The sequence below is a fragment of the Muscardinus avellanarius genome (genome assembly GCF_963383645.1).
Source record: "Muscardinus avellanarius genome assembly, chromosome: 14".
Lineage (NCBI taxonomy): Eukaryota > Metazoa > Chordata > Mammalia > Rodentia > Gliridae > Muscardinus > Muscardinus avellanarius.
The window spans coordinates 12,181,832-12,198,704 of record NC_137800.1 but is presented as its reverse complement, the minus strand read 5'-3'; the positions used below and the strand labels follow the sequence as shown (position 1 = coordinate 12,198,704).

At 47.7% G+C, this 16,873-nt stretch overlaps 1 protein-coding gene across 1 annotated transcript; it reads right to left on the bottom strand.

Annotated features, from left to right (window-relative positions):
• Nucleotides 1-13,908: 13,908 nt before the first annotated feature.
• Nucleotides 13,909-15,842, bottom strand: NKX3-1 (NK3 homeobox 1; the record flags this gene model as incomplete). The annotated part of the gene is made up of 2 exons (XM_080710114.1): nucleotides 13,909-14,327; nucleotides 15,605-15,842. The coding sequence occupies 2 exons, from the start codon at nucleotides 15,840-15,842 to the stop codon at nucleotides 13,909-13,911; spliced, it is 657 nt and encodes a 218-aa protein (XP_080566240.1).
• Between the last annotated feature and the right edge of the window lie 1,031 nt (nucleotides 15,843-16,873).

The window sequence follows — 16,873 nt, the reverse complement described above, 5'->3', positions numbered from 1 at the left end:
ATACCTCGAGGAAAGTCCTTCTGTATTCTTCAAGAGTATACAAGCTATTTTGGCTCTTTGCTTTCCTCTTGAGTGTGTGTGTCTGGGGGTACTGGGGTGAAATGCCCCAGGGGCATTGAACCTCTGAGCTAGATGCCCCCAGACTTTTTTTAGTTTTTGTTTTGAAACAGGGTCTCACTCGTTACTGACAGTCTTCCAGCGTTGCTGAGGGAGGGCGGTAACCAGTTCAAAAGTGCACAGGGGATGGATGGTGAGCGAGCTTGCTCAGGAAGCGATGGAGAGAGAGGATAAAAAGAGGGGCTCAAGATGACCTTATACAGCAGGTTCAAGGCTCTGGCCTGGGCAGGTGTTCTTAGCAAAAGAAGACATGGGGCTCGAGGCTGGGAGGGAGGTGCTGGGCAGGCGTGGGAAGACTCCATCCCTCCCCAGCTGCGATCTCCAGGTACAAGAGGGCAGGCAGCCTCCTCTGCCTTCTGTGCCCAGGGATGTTGTATTGAATGGCAGGAGTACGGAGGCAGCAAGTTCGGTTCCTAACCCTGGCTCCACCATTTGCTTATCTGCTGAGAGCTTTGGAAAAAATGATCACAGCCCTAGGGCTCAGTTTCTGTATGAAAACAGCTGCGGTGGCCCTAGAGGACTCTGTCTACCTGATGGGGTCGTTGTGTCACTAAAGTGCTGAAGGCAGTGTGTAGGCACGGGCCAGGCCTCTTAAACCTTAGTTGAGATTCTTGTACATTTGTCCTCGGCAGCCTTATCTACTCTGTGCCTCTGGGCACAGGGCGCCAAGATCCTTAACTCTGGCTCCAGTCTTCCTCAGAGAGCTAGGATCCCTTATCTGCTTGGTGCCGCTTCCAAATCTTCTCATTTCTTTATTTCAGAAGAAACCCTAGTGCTGTTTCCCGGCTACAGGTGTTTGCCTCCTCGCCCGCCTCTGATGGGTTGAGACTGCTTGAAAAGACTTTTTTTTTTTTTTTTTTTTTTTTTTTGGTGGTACTAGGGGTGGAACCCAGGGGCTTTTCTACCTCCAGGCTATATTCCCAGATATATTGGAAACAGAGTCTCACTAAGTTGCTGAGAGCCTAAGTTGCTGAGGCTGGCTTTGGACCTGTATGATTCTCCTGTCTCAGACTCCCAAGCGCTGGGATTATAAGCGTGCCCACCACACCCAGCTTGAAAAGACTTTTTAAAGTTACATGCCAGGCATCCCACGCTTGCAATCCCAGTACTTGGGAGGCTGAGACAGCAGGATCATAGGTTCAGGGATAGTCTCAGCGAGTAACAAGACTCTCATCAACCTAGCAAGACCCTGTTACAAAATAAAAATAAAATAGGGCTGGGAGTGTAGCTTGGAGGAGAATGTCCCTGGGTCCAATCCCCAATACTACAAAATAAATAAATAAATAAATACATTAATAAATAAACATATAAATAAAGTTAAGATCTGAAAAATTTCTCTACACTATCAATTTCATATGGAATACAAATAAATTATTACATTATATTGTTATTAAGAATCGGAATTTTTCTTAGGGAAGAAAATGCTATTGTTTGGGAAATATTGTTTGTTTTTTTTGTTACAGGGGATTAAACCCATGGCATCTAACTCCAAGTTATCCTCCCAGCCCTTTGTGTGTGTTACTAGGAATTGAAGCCAGGAACGTCCTAACTCTGAGCTATGCCCCTAGCCCTTTTTTATTCTTTATTTTGAAACAGGGTCTAAGTTGCTGAGGCTGGGAGTGAACCTGTGGTTCCCCTGTCTCAGCCTCCCAGGTACTAGGATCACAGCCTACACTACCACACCTGGGTAACTCACAGCCCTTTTTATTTTGAGACAGGGCTTTACTAAGTTGGTGAGAGCTTTGTTAAATTGCTGAGGCTGGCTTCAAACCTGCAATCTTCCTGTCTCAGCTTCCTAAGAGCTGGGATTCCAGGCATTTGTCACTGCACTCATCCTGAAAACACATTTTGATAAGTTGCCTCAGAAAGAAGGTGTCAAGAACCAGTTGGGGGCATAAGGCAGAGCAACAAAGCAGTGGAGGCAATTGACCCTGTCTGGACCAAAGAGAGGACTCTGTGTTCCCCAGCCCAGATTGTGAGAGACTGATTGGACGAGGCACTGGCAAAGAGCTTGGTGGTTAGATAGGCCTTTTCCTACTTCATGCCTCTCCCAGGACTGGGAGAGTCAACTGAAAAACAATCAATATATGTTTCATTTTTGTTTTCTATATAAATAGTTGTCTTATCTGAAATGACTTTTCTCCAAGAGCTAGTAGCCATAAATTTTTGTAGCTGGACATGTTTAGAAATGCCTCTTAGCTATTTTTTGTTGATTTATTTTCTTTGTATTTGTGCAATCCAGCTTTGGTCATGAAAGCAAGTGGCCCTGGTCTCTGGTCCTCCACTTCTAATAATTTAAACTCTGAGGACATAGTTCTCCAAACACAGATGCCCAACGTCAGCGATGCTGCCTCTTCGGGGACACTGGAACAATCCAGGAGGGCTGTAATAGTCTTAGGTGCAATGGTGGAGCATTGAATAAAAATAAGGGGGCAGAAGAAGCACCCGGAGGATGCTGAGTGAGTTACATCCTGAAAAGGAGGCAGTGAGCCAGTAAGTTTGGGAACCTATGTCCTATGGGAAAGTCTCCTGTGCCTCCCATGGACTTAGAGCTTAGTGAAGGAGAATTATTGTATTTTGGAGACTAAGTCCTTAATTCTCATTTTGATAACTTTTTCTTCCTTTCCCCTGGAGTCTGTTTTCAAATATATTTATCTATCTGTCTACTTACCTATCTACAACTTCCAGGTCAAATAATATGGTGGTTTATATTATGGGGTATTATCTCATTGGCATATTAAGTAGTCACAAAAAATGCCAATGCAAATATCATTTGTTATGGAGCTTTGAGAAAAAGTTTAGACATTTCTCAAAAAGAGGAAAAGCAATTCTCGATGGCCTAATATATGTTGGATTTATCTCATTCGGTTCTTAGAACAACTCTGCAAATAAGGCACCATTGCGTCCATTTGAAGATGAAGAATTTCAGTCTCTATTAGGAAAGATGACTCGTCTAAGGTGAAACAACTAACGTGAAGTTACAACCAGAGCTGCAAGTGGCTCCTAAAGCTGGAACCCATCATCTTTTCCTTATGGAGGCCATGCTACATTTAGAGGAAACTATTTGATTATTGACTTAGGCAAAGAGCTTGGAATTATGGTATGTTGGGTTAAAAATAAAAATAAGTATGAAGATATTTTTGTCTCCCTGCATAGTCACTGGATTACTAATCTCCGAGTTGGAAGAAAGAAACATAAATGGTATAACACAGAGAAGCCGTCGTCCCCGTCTGTCCTTTCACTTCTACAACAATGGGCTTCTTCCTCTGAGGTCTAATTAAAAAGATTCCAGGAGAAGAATGTGATCGTGTAAGTCTAGGCTGTAAGACTAAGCAATAAGACAGTCAGAATTATTTGACTTCTGGGCAGGGCTAAACTTGAATGCAACTTAGGAGAAGTGCGTTGTTGTCTTCTCGAGACTCCAGTCTTCTATGTGCTTCCCTCTTTTTAAAATATATGGATCCATTTTCTGTATCACATGCTGTCTCTGTGACAATCGATAGCATATCTGCGATGTGTGCCTGCCCGGGATTCTATAAAACCTATCTGGGTTGTACTGAGAATACCTGTCCTCAGATCCTGGTCCAGCTCTTGTTCCTTCTCAGAGCCAAAGTTGACATGCCCCCAGTCTGTCTCTCAATAAAACTTAATTTCCAGGACATAGAGCCATCTCACCACTCACGGGTCACCTGGAAGCCAACGTGAGGAGTCATGAGCTCACACACATACAAAGCTGCTTCTGTAGCCCGTGGAAAACTACCTGACCAGGTCTTCCCCCTCGCTTTGGTTTCTGTTGCTTCTCCTCTCTCCTTTGCTCTTCCCATGCAACTGAACTGGCTGGAAAGGAAGGAAACAACCAGTAACAGGACCCCATACACATCAAGGTCGAGAAGGCTTTTCTAGAGACAGGATTCTGGAGCTAGGAAACTGCAGAACTCTGACATCTATAATAATATCTTTTTTTTTTTTTTTTTTTTGGTACTGGGGATTGAACCCAGGGTGATTCCACCTCTGAGCAGCCCTATTATATTTTTTTGTGTGAATACAGGTTCTCACTAAGTTGCTGAGGGCCTGGCTAAGTTGCTGAAGCTGGCTGCGAACCTGCGATCCTCCTGTCTCTGCCTCCCAAGTACTGGGATTATAGGCCTGCACCACCACACCCAATTTACTAAGGTCTCTAATATGTGTTTTCTTGCCCACATCCTTATTCATCACCCTGTTTGTTCTCTTTTCTTTATTTAAAAGCTTTTCCCACCAGAATTTCTTAGCATAATACGTACATTTATGGAAGGTCTTATCCACCCATTTCACAGACAAGAAAAATTTAAAACCCAGAGAGATTTTAATGTGTGGGAACCACACTGAGCACCTTGAGGCCTTGTCCAACTCTTTTTTTTTTTTTTTTTGACAATTTTTTTTGACAACTGTTTTTTCGACAATTCAAAAAAAAAAAAAATCTACAGTCTCTGTGTCTCTTCTCCAATTCAAAAGGCTATTGTGCTGATATCTCCATTATATGTCTGTCGGCCAAAGCTGAACAAGTCCCCTCGCAGGCATCCTTAACCGTGGCAGTCCTCGGACCTCACTGCCACACTCACACACCCACCACGCCCTTGTGAGCGTGGGAAAATAACATGGAGGATCTCAGTGTAAACAAACCCTCAGCATGGAGGGAGAAAGAGATTCCAAACTTTTCCATGAGAGGGTGCCATCCTTTACCACCCCTACCCCTGCTCCTCCTGTGACTCTTCCTTGAAACCTTTTTTTTTTTTTTTTTTTGCGGGTCTGGGGTTGGAACCCAGGGGCATTCGACCTCCAAGCTACACCCCCTGCCCTATTTTTTAATCTTTATTTTGAAACCGGGTCTCACTGAGTTGCAGAGGGTCTCACTAAGTAGTTGAGGCTGTCCCCGAACCGCGATCCTCTGTCTCAGCCTCCCAAATGCTGGGATTACAAGCGTGCGCCACCACGCCCGGCTTCCTGAAATATTTTCAATGAAAGTTGCACAGTACTAACCCATCGCTTTGTGTTTCAGACGTTGCTGAGGTCAGGTTGCAGCTTTTCCGGCCTTGGGCTGGAATTCTCGTGCCACCTTTGCGTTGACTGCATGCACATTTGAGTCCAAAACCATATCGCCACAGGTAAATTTCTTCCCCTCCTCGGGGACCTCTACTCTTATCCATCTCTGAGCATATACTTAAACAAAAAGAGAAAGCTTAGCATTACAACTTGGCAGAAGGAAGTGTAAATGTTGTGTCAGCGGCAAGGCACTGTTTAATCCTGATAGATGAGCGGTCAGGGAAGCGTGACACCAGCGGACAGATGTTAAATGGTGCCTGTTGTTCCTGGCTCTGTACAAGCATGGCTCTGGGGCTCCAGGCAGGTGGAAACTCCGCTGCAAGTCCAGGATAGGATTTTCTTCCTTCCTTCCTTTCTTCCTTCCTTCCTTCCTTTCTTTCTTTTTTCCTTTCTTTCTTTTTCTTTTCTTTTTTTTTTTTCTTCCACAGGGCCAGGATTGTGCTGTCAGGACAGGTGGATCTGGGCTGGAGATGGTTACTCAACACTTCTGGACTCCCTCCCAGGTTAGCAAAAACACCCCTGGGATTTGGGGCCCTGAAACTTTGAGCAAGAGATTTACTGGAGTGGGCTGCACATCCCTGGATTGTAGATGATGTCAGAAATCCCCAAAGAGGATGTTTGGGAAACAAGAAAGAATGGGTACATATCTGTTCTCTGTCAAAAGAAAGAACAGGGGGTGGAGGGACAGTGCCGATGCTTTCCTTTCTGGCTGGCACCTGTGTCTTGTCTTGGCACCACTGAGGCTGAGAGGCTGAGGCGGCAAACCATTTGCAAAGAGGCTAAGCAAGGGTTTTATGACTGTGGTCGTTAGCATTAACACAAACACTAGTGCCTGAGCCCTATTTCCAGTAATCAGTATAGAAGGGGTACTAAGTGTTTTCTAAAAGCTCCCAGGAGATGCTAATGTGCATCGGGCTAAGGGACATCTTGCAAACACACCTGAGGATGTATGCATGAGGGTACTGGAGACTTAATGCTGCTGGACTTTGCCTCTAAGAAAGCAAAATCGACTTTTACTTTGCGTTGCACAGCTACATTATTTCTAGACTTTAAAAAGAATTTATCTTTAACCGGGCATGGTGGCACACGCTTGTAATCCCAGCATTCGGGAGGCTGAGACCTGGAGGATCGCGGTTCGCAGACAGCCTCAGCTACTTAGTGAGGCCCTCTGCAACTCAGTGAGACCCGGTTTCAAAATAAGGAATAAAAAGTAGGGCAGGGTATAGCTCAGAGGTCAAATGCCCCTGAGTTCCATCCCCAGACCCTCAAAAAAATAAAAATAAAATAAAAATATAAAAAGTATATATCTTTAAGTGTTGTCTTAGTCATTTTTTGTACTGTTGTAACAAAGTGCTCTGGGCCAGATACTTTACAAAATAAAGAGGTTTATTTTGGCTCATAGTTTTGGAGGCCCAAGAATACGGGCCCAAGCCTTGGCAGCAGGTGAGGGACTTCTGGCAGATAACGTCATGTCACAGAAATGCAGGTGAGATGAGGCGGGCGTGGTGGCGCACGCTCGTAATTCCCCGCTTGGGAGGCTGAGACAGGAGGATTGCACAGGTTCGAAGCCAGCTTTATCTACTAAGTGAGGCTCTCAGCAACTTAGCGAAACCTTATTTCCAAATAAATTATAAAATAGGGCTGGGGGTATAGCCCGGAGGTAGAAAGCCTCTGGGTTCCATCCCCAGTAATATACAGAGAGAGAGAGAGAGAGAGAGAGAGAGAGAGAGAGAGAGAGAGAGAGAATGCAGATGAGATTTCACTTGGTGAGATAAAAAGGAAGAGACCAGGGAGGGTAACAACCCATTTTCTTAGCAACTAATGGGCCCTGACCCATCCTGTGAGATACATTAACTGATTCATGAGGGTGGAGCCCCCTTCCATTCCACTCCATTTCCTTCCTTCCTTCCTTCCTTCCTTTCCTCCTCCTCTTCCTCCTCCTCCTTTCCCCCTGGGATTGAACCTGGGGACATTCTATCTCCAAGCTATACACCCAACCCTTTTTATTTTAAAGCAGGGTTTCGTTACATTGTTGAGGTTAATCTAAAACCTAAGGTCCTCCTGGCTCAGCCTCTCAAGTGCTGGAATTACAGGTGCTCCCGCCATATCTGGGGACCCCGCCTCTCTTAAGGATTCCACTATCTTGACCCTGCAACACTGTGGACCAAGCTTCTAGCACATGAGCTTTTGGGGGACACATCACAGCTACACTTAGCAAGGTTCCTACGCCATTCCAATGAGAACATGGGACTTATCTCTATGTCTCCCTTTCCTCTCTACTCCATCGTTTCCCCAGTAAGGGCTCTCCCCCTGACTGAATGGAGTGGGAACAGGTGAGGGTCCCCAGTTAATAGGCAGTGCAGGGGATCTATTCTGCATCTCTGTCCTAAATTATTGGACCCTGTGCAAGCTGAGAAAATAAGTCAGGCCACTCTGGAGGCTTTGCAGAGGGGAGGCGAGGCTGCGCTGTGGAACCTGGGATTCTTCTCCTTTCCCTTGCAGTCTTTAGATGGGCCTTTTCTCGGGCTGTTCTGTCTGGGAAAGTCTGTAGCGAGGCCAAGTCTGGGGCCAAACTAGGAGCCCTTCGTGTCCCAGGACTCTTGTTCCTGCCCTTTCTCTTGAGCAGTAAATAACTCCGGGCTTCGGAAAACATGCTTTGGTGACACATTCATGAGAGCCGTGGCAGGAGCAGAGTCAGGATGTCTGCCTGCAGAACTCAGAACACCGAGTCGGGGCTCACCCTCTCCGCACAAATTTCCTCAAAGCATTAAACGGTGGCGACCACTGCTTGAGAGAAAGAATTGGCCGTCTTACAGTGGGGTACATGGCGTCCCACCAAGGCTCCTTGATTGGGGGAGACACCCGCCTCCAGCTGGTGGGAATATTGGTGCAATGACCCATCATGACGGCCACAGCCTACTGCACAAAGGAACTGCATTGCCCTGGATTTCTATCTCTTTCAGGAGGCAGCTAATGCCGGGATTGAAGGCTCACCCCACGTTCCTGGATGTGGGCCACATTGGCTTTGGGGCTGCTTAAAGCATGGGCCAGGCCTCGGGCGCAGCTGCACTCTGGGTCAGTAGTTCTGCCCGCTCCTCATCCCGGCCTTCCCTGCATCCTCAGATGTGTGTCCTTAGCACGTTCTCCATAAAGTTTCTGCCTGCCCCTCTCCAGCACAGGGTCTGTTTCCCAGACACCTAAGCTGAGCGACTTTCTCTTCATTATCCCTGTTACTTATGAAGTCAGCTTCGAGATGCACCACCCTAGAAAGACAATTTCCTCTTCAAAAAGCAAATAGTGGCATGTTTTGTCTCTGATGTGGAAGGTGGCCAGCAACTGGGAAACCTCAGGTAGCGGAGCCGCGACTCCAGTGGAGGGATGGAGGGGGTTAGAAGAGGGAGGAGGGCGACAGAAAAGCAGAGAAGGTAACAATGGAAACAATGCTAAGTGTGGATATTAAATTACCAAAACCAATCTCAAAGACATGCACAGGGAAGGGGAGGGAAGGGATGGTACCGGAGGGAAGTGCTCCAAGACTTGGGTGCATTCCTAACTCCGTACACCTCATTATGATGTATAATTGCAGTGCACCAATAAATGCGTGAAAGAAGTGATTTTCTCTGTGTTTAGATGGGAAACATTTTTGTGAGGCTCCCTAAGGAGGCCTGGGGACAGAAACTGTGGCTCCAGAAACCTACACTTGACAGACTGAAAAGGAGTTCCAAATGCATGAACATGCGGCCTGTGAGCCAAAGGAAGCTGCGGAGGGAGCGGGTGGGTGGGAGATTAGCAGAGAAGCTTGGGAAAGGGGAAAAAAAAAGAGACGGAGAGGACGGAGAGGACGTTCTTAAGAGATGAGATACTTTTGTTTAATTTCCTGGATTAGTTACTTTTAAATGGTTTACAAAAAAAAGAGAGAAAAGAAAGAAACTATCCCCTCTGTTAATGTACTGTAAAAGCCTTTGTAGTTGGAGAGCTAATGGCCTTCCAGGAGAGGGGAGGACGCCCATAGATTTGTGCAAAGAGTTAAACCTCATGATGTGCGCATGCTGGAGTAACCCCACCTGTGTGTACAATGTACTTAAGGGATTAGGGCACGCTTTGAAATTATGATATGTTTTACCTAAAGTAAGCACCTCGCTCTTTAAGCTTCTATTTCCTGAATGGAGGAGGACCATCAGTTCCCCAGGTAATCAGATGCATGGTCACTTGGCTTGTGGGATTTAATGAAGGGGGGGGGGGGCGGATGAAGGATGTGTTATATATTTTAACATGGTAATAAAACTTATTTTCCATACTTGTGATTCCCGTTCAAAGGTGTGACTTATCAGCTCTGGATGCAGGAGACATTTTTATTTATTTTTTATTTATATTTTGTGGGTCTGGGGATGGAACCCAGAGGCATTTGACCTCTGAGCTATACCCCTGCCCATTTTTTTCTTCTTCCTTTTCCTTTTTCTTCTTCTTCTTTTTTTTTTTTTTTTATGGTACTGGGGATCTTGGAATTTATCTCCGGGATACACTCCCAGACCTATTCTTTTATATTTTTATTTGGAAACAGGGTCTCTTAAGCCAGCGCAGCTGGCTTTGAACCTGTGCGATCCTCCTGTCTCCACCTCTCAATCGCGGGGATTACAAGCGTGCACCACCACGCCTGGCTATTCTTTATTTTTTTGAATCAGGGTCTCACTGAGTTGCAGAGGGCCTCACTAAGTAGCTCAGGCTGCCTGGGAACCGCGATCCTCCGGCCTCAGCCTCCCAAATGCTGGGATTACAAGTGTGTGCCACCACGCCTGGCTTGCAGGTGACATTTTTAGGGAGCTGCAGAAGTGACAGGGCCAGGGAAGTTCTAGTGGCACAAGAAGACTGATTTTTTTTTTTTTTTTTTTTGGTGGTACTGGGAATGAAACCCTTCTACCTCCACACTACACTCCCAGACCTATTTTATATTTTATTTGGAAACAGGGTCTCTTAAGCCAGGGAGGCGGCTTCGAACCTGCGTGATCCTCCTGTCTCCGCCTCCCAAGCATGGGGATTACAAGCGTGTACCACCACGCCCGGCAGAAGACAAAGTTTTAAAATATATATTTAAAAAAATTATATTGGTATGCTGGTCGTGGTGGTACATGCTTGTAATCCCAGCATTTGGGAGGCTGAGACAGGAGGATCGCAGTTCAAGGACAGCCTCAGCTACTTAGTGAGGCCCTTTGCAATTCAGTGAGATTCCGTTTCAAAGTAAAGAATAAAAAATAGGGCTGGGAGGTGTAGCTCAGAGGTAGAATGCCCCTGGGTTCAATCGCCAGTAACACAACACACACACACACACACACAATGTATTGGCACATTATAATCGTGCATGATGGTGAGTCATAGTGATACAGGCAAATGTGCACCTAACATTACCTGGTCTATTTCCTTCCTGAAACATCTCCTTTTCCTCCCTTCCTCTCCTCCGCTCCATCACCTTCCACTATTTTACTGGTTTCCCTCCTCATTTTCATGAGGCAAAAGAAAATCCTTTTTTTGTGTGTGGTACTGGGGATTAACCCCAGGGGCGATCCACCTCTAAGCTGTATCCCCAGCCCTTTTTATCTTGAAGTTTATCTCTGGCTGGCCTCATACCTGTGATCCTCCTATCTCAGCCTCCCAAGCACTAGGACTATAGGTATGCACCACCATGCATGGCCTAAAAGGGGCCTTTTAACGAAGACTTATGGTCCCTATGTTCTTTTCAGGGTTTTCTAAACTATACGAAAACACCAGCCAGACATGGTGGCACGTGCTCCGTAATCTCAGCCCTTGGGAGGCTGAGGCAGGAGGATCGAGTAGGTTCAAAGCCAGCCTCAGCTACTCAGTGAGGCTCTCAGCAACTTAGTGAGACCCTGTTTCCAAATAAAAAAATATAAAATATGTCTAGGAGTGTAGATCAGGGGTAGAAAGCCCCTGGCTTCCATCCCCAATACTACAAGAAAAAGAAAGAAAGAGAAAGAAAGGAAGAAAGAAAGAAAGAAAGAAAGAAAATCCTGATGGTCTCTAAACATGAGGATCCTGGGGGAGGAGTGGATAATTATATTAAAGTCAAGACAGAAATATCTTTTCCTTCCCCTTGATTCTGCAGGAAGGGAGGCACTTGTAAAAGAATCAAGCTCATCAGCTGCTGGCTAAGCAGTTACTTTGATTTGACAGTCACCAGTTTGCCAGGACTGAAGGTGGAGGAACACTGTAACCAGAAATATGTAATAAGTTAAGTAGGGAGCAGTTTCTAGAAGTCTGAAAATCACTCACCAAATGTATCTGATAAGGACATAAAGACTTTATTTTAAAAACGCTCACATGTTGCAAAAAATACATAGAAAAATAAAGTTTGTTTGGAGTACTTTACTAAACTTCAAGTCACAGACTTATGTTACCGATCAGAGTAGGGTTCGTGAACTAATTTATTAAACAGGATAGAAAACAGGCTATTCCGGTCACCCATCAGAGGCTAACCGACTAGTTTTTTTCAAATGTCTTTTTTACATTTCAGGTGGGGGTGAATGAGAAGTTCCAATGGGGGAAAACGAGGTGGACTCATACACCAAATCATTTTGCACAATTTTTTCAACACTATATACTTTACAGTAAGACTTTAAGCCCTCGCAGAACCACAGGTTGGAAGAATTCAATTCCGAGGGCAGAAAGAGTTCCGAGTAGGGATGGGGCGCTAAGTGCCTATCTTGGAAGAGTGTCAGAAGGGGAAACATCGAGGCTCCTCTGCTTTGCCATCCAGTCTTGCAGAGAGCAACCTGGAGCACAAGTTGTAGACAAATGGAGTGAATATGGCCAACTTTCCACTCCCTTGGGCAGTTAATGGAAAGGTTTCTCACTGTACGGGATTAAGTAGTGTGATAGAGAGACTTCCCAGTCTCGGGGTACCTCATTACTAATAGCTGTGGGTTATCTTCCCTGATGTCTCCCCTGAACCATGTCACCTGAGCTAAGAGGATAAAAACAGATTTCTCTTTTGCTTGAAGTTACGGGGTGACCCACGATGAGGGCCCATTACAGGCATCGAACACAGTTCCAGAAGCATCTGGACAGTTTATCTGGTGATAGAAACCACAACAATAGTGTTCCTTAAATGGGTTTTTAAATAGTGTTTTGAAAATGGTTTCTTCTTCCTAAGCCTCTTGTTGAAAAGTGTACAGCCCCTTTCCTTGCTTGAGTGCGGGGCTGCCCACAGCCTGTGTCTTTTGGGCTCCCCACGAGCACTCCGTTTCCACAGGCCAGACAGGTGACAGCAGCCCCCCCTCTTGCACTATTTTTCCCTGTGTGAAAACCCCCATCCCTCTTACCTTTTCTGCCTGCAGGGATCCCCAAGGATTCTCAGACTTTGAAATGTAACAACAGAGCCACCAGAAAGTCCTATAAACGCAGCAGTGACCTTCTCGAGCTGTCAGGTCTTTAAATAGGATTTGGGATTTAATGCTGTATATTTTTAAAGAAAAAAAAAATAAGAGTTGCTAGTTTAGGAAACGTATGTCCTTTGGCCAAGTCAGAACTTGCCCCCTACTTGTTTCTAACCCAGGAAAGATAAGGCTTTGGAGGGGATGGTAGTGAAAATGAAAGAAAGAAAAAGACCAGATCTCAGGCTAAAAGAGGAAGGTGTATGTTAGGTGGAGTAGAGCAAAAGCCTGAACTGAAAAGGAACCCTTCGGTAGGCAATGGCTAGAGAAATCAAGAAACAGAAAAATAAAAGGAGGGAAGGAAGGCTCTTACACACAAAAAGATATGATGTCATCTTTGTCAAAATGTAGTACAAATTCTAGCCTGAAAACTCCAGGAACCTCTGATTGATTCTAGTGTCTTCAGCAAGGGCAGAAACAATTGGCAGAGAGGCCTTTCCTCCTTTTGATAATAAAAACGGCAAGGGCTCCGGCAAGGAGTGCGGAGACCTCAGCAGGCCCCGTCCTGGCTAGGCAGAGAGTCTTCTGGCGCGGCCCCACCCCTTGCAGTCCAGATCTGTTTATACAGCTTGTCTTAAAAACCACAGCGAGTGCATCTTGTTCTCCTCGGGCCACCCTGTAAATACTTAAATTGGCATACTATTGAAAGAGGGATAGGAAGCTCCTATTTTAACCTCCCTCCCCACCCACCCCGTCATGTCCACACCAACCTGCCCAGAACATGCAGGCTTTTTTTTTTTTTTTTTTTTTTGAGCCCCTTCTCACTTTTACAGGGACAAAGAGAACCCTTGGCCATACTCCAACGTCAACAAGAGGCTTTTGAACTTAAGTTTAATTCAGCAGGTGATGTCCTCATCTTGGCTGTCCTTCTGCCCTTTAGGTGGTCTCCTGCAGTGTCCAGATCAGTTAGTTACCCAAGAGGCTCGAGCGGCGGCAGCAGCACCGTCAGGAGCAACGTGGACCGCTCATCCAAAGTCATACAAAGTGTTGGAAACAGCACGGGGGTTTTCTCTTTGTCGCCTTCCAACAGGAAGCTGAAAGCACAGTGACCTCCAGTGTGTCCTGGGGGAGTTATTTAGATATTAAAATAGTCAGTGCCTTGGACCTTTCGATGAAGAGCAGGGGTGTCCACAGCAACCTCCAATAGCTTTGGTCTGCACGCCTGGGGTTCCCAGCACTCTCTGACCACAGCCCCTTTTGCTTTTTTCAAGGAGACACCTTGGGGAAGGCGGCTTTCAAGCATATATAGATGCCATCGGTGCCGGCATTACCAGAGAACAGGGTTCCAGGTGCCCAGACAGTACAGGTAGGGATAATAAGGGTAGCTGTTGTACATGGAGATCAGAGAGGCCCTGGAGAGGCCCTCCTCCTTCAGGGCTGGCAGCGAGGAGGGCCTCTCCAAGTCCCCTAGGTCCGAGGAGAGCTGCTTGCGCTTGGTCTTATAGCGTCTGTTCTGGAACCATATTTTCACTTGGGTCTCAGTGAGCTTAAGGTTCTTGGCCAGGTGAGCTCTTTCAGGGGCTGACAGGTACTTCTGGTGGCTGAATTTCCTCTCTAACTCAATGACCTGGGTGTGAGAGAAGGCAGCCCGGGAGCGCTTCTGTGGCTGCTTGGAGGTCTGGGAAAGGCGTGGTAAGGCCCCTGAAGTGTGTTCACAGTCCAGCAGATAAGTCTCAAAGTGACTATCTGGAAAACAGAGGGAAGGAGGATTGGAAGGGAAAAAAGTTACATGTTAGCACAGAATTCAATCTACCCTTATCTCCTGAGTGGGTGAACAAACAGCCCACTGTTATCCTGGATACATTTCACTTTTTTCGCATGACTGAGGAACTCTCCGGAAAAAGGAATGAGTACATCTACATATTACGCCTGCATTTTCTAAGAATCAGCAAGAATCCAAGGTGTTCAGTGGTTGAATTTTCTGCCACATTGTCAAGTTCAATAAATAGGGATTTGGGATCTGTGTACTGAAGGGCGGTGGGGGCGGTGAGGCAGGGAAGAGCCCGAAGGAGTAAGATACTCAGGAAAGGGAGACCAAATGATATCTGGTGTTAGTATCCGGGCGGGCAAGAGTGGGCTTGTGTGATGGGAGAGGCGCAAAGACTAAAGGCGGGCTTTAATCCGCTCGTCTCTAAATGAGGCGTTAGGTTGCTGCATAAGAAGTGATGGAAAAGAAACCAGGACTACTCTAAATTTCCAACGGTGTTATTTCTCCAGAAGACCAAAGGGAACACCCGAATTCAGAAGCGAAAGGAGCCGTTGCTGGCAAAACCCTATTTTATGAGTTCTCGTATGCTGTTATTATTAGCTCTTCTAACTGTAGAGGTAACTTGGGCTGGAACCGGCGGCTGGCTTCTGAGCCCCGCAGAGCCCAAAGAACGCGGCCCCGGCGAGTGAGGCCGGTGTCAAAATCGTGCCCTTGTAACCCCCGTCCTTGGGAGGCTGAGGCTGGGGGATCTCAAGATCGGGGACAGCCTCAGTAATTTAGCGAGACTTCATCGAAGAAGAAGAAGAAGAAGAAGAAGAAGAAGAAGAAGAAGAAGAAGAAGAAGAAGAGGAGGAGGAGGAGGAGGAGGAGGAGGAGGAGGAGGAGGAGGAGGAGGAGGAGGAGGAGGAGGAGGAGGAGGAAGAGGAAGAGGAAGAGGAAGAAGAAGAAGAAGAAGAAGAAGAAGAAGAAGAAGAAGAAGAAAAAAGAGAAGAGAAATTGGGGGCTGACGTAGCTTGGATGTAGAATGCCTCTGCACTCCAGCCCCTAAACCGTGCCCCGCCCGCATCAAGACTCAAGGTTACCCCCTGAGGGCGTCCGAGGCGCGGGGGAGGGGGGACCACGAGGTCCCGCGCCTGTTTGTCGCCGCGGGGCCCCACATCCCGGCATCCCGAGCTACTAGAGGTCTGCTGGGGACCAGTGCTCCCTGCGCCCCTGCATGCAGCCTCCGCCGCGGCCTCCCAGCCCCGGGGCTCACCTGGCTCGGCCTCCGCCTGCGTCTCGGCCTCCCCCGGCGCGGCCCGGGGCCCGGCGCTCTGCGGCTCCTCGGCGCGGCCTCTTCTTCCTTCGGGCTCGGGCGCCGGGTCGCGCTTCGGGTCCCGCAGGATGTCCTGGATGAGGAAGGAGGTCAGCGGCTTGGACTGCGAGGGCGGCGCTGCCCCGGGGCTGCGGCCCGCGGCCCCCGCCTCCCCGGGCGGCTCGGGAGCCCGGAGCATCCCCGCGGCTGGCTGCGGTCCGCCCGCGGCGCCCGCTCCACTTTCGCTTTCCACCTCCCCGCGAGCACTTATAGCCCCGGGGGAAGCGCGCCGCGCCGCCTTCCCATTGGCTGCGGGGGCCCGGGGCGCGCCGCTGATTGGCTGCCGGGCGCGCAGGTGACCGCGCGGAGAAGGCGAGCCTTCCGCACCGCTGCGCTCGGATTTTCCCTGGAGGACTCGCTGGCCGGCTCGCCGCCCTCCGCCCTGAGCCGCTTTCCCAGGCTGGGCGCGAAAACCTAAGCGGGCTCTGCTGCCGCAGCCCACTCCCAGTAGAAGGCGGGACGCTTTGCCGAGTCCTGATGCAGAGAGAAATGCCCCATGTAGCCCTTACTGAACGGCTTTGCCGGCAGAGATGCACAGGTCAGTCGCTACCGCCCCACTGAAATAAACGACTCTTCCCCAGGAGAATCCGAGTGCCCGGCCCCGAGGAGAGACTGGTGGCAAAGCCGGATCTGCTTGATCTAAGGCTCTCGAAGCGGTATTCGGTGCTAGACGTTATTGGAGAAACCGACAAAAGTGGAACATTTGAAGAGGAAAGTAGTGTCAATATTAAATGTACTGTACTGTAATTCTATACAAGATATTCTTAGGAAACAGACACTGATGTTGGAGGGGTGAAAGCGCTCCAAGTGTCGACCTTCTCAGATGGTTCAGAAACAATGGTAAAGACTGATAAATAAACCCTATAAGTAGAGTGGGTTAAGATACTAAGGATCGGTGAATCCGGGAAAGGGGTATACTGATGTGTGTGTGTGTGTGTGTGTGTGTGTGTGTGTGTGTGTGTGTTACTGGGGGTGGAACCCAGGGGCTTTTCTGCCTCCGGGCTACACTCCCAGACCTATTTTTTATTTTATTTTATTTGGAAAAAGGGTCTCACTAAGTTGCTGAGAGCCTCGCTAAGTAGCTGAGGCTGGTTTCGAACCTGCGCCATCCTCCTGTGCGAACCTGTGCGATCCTCCTGTCTCAGCGTGCGCCACCACACCACTATGCTG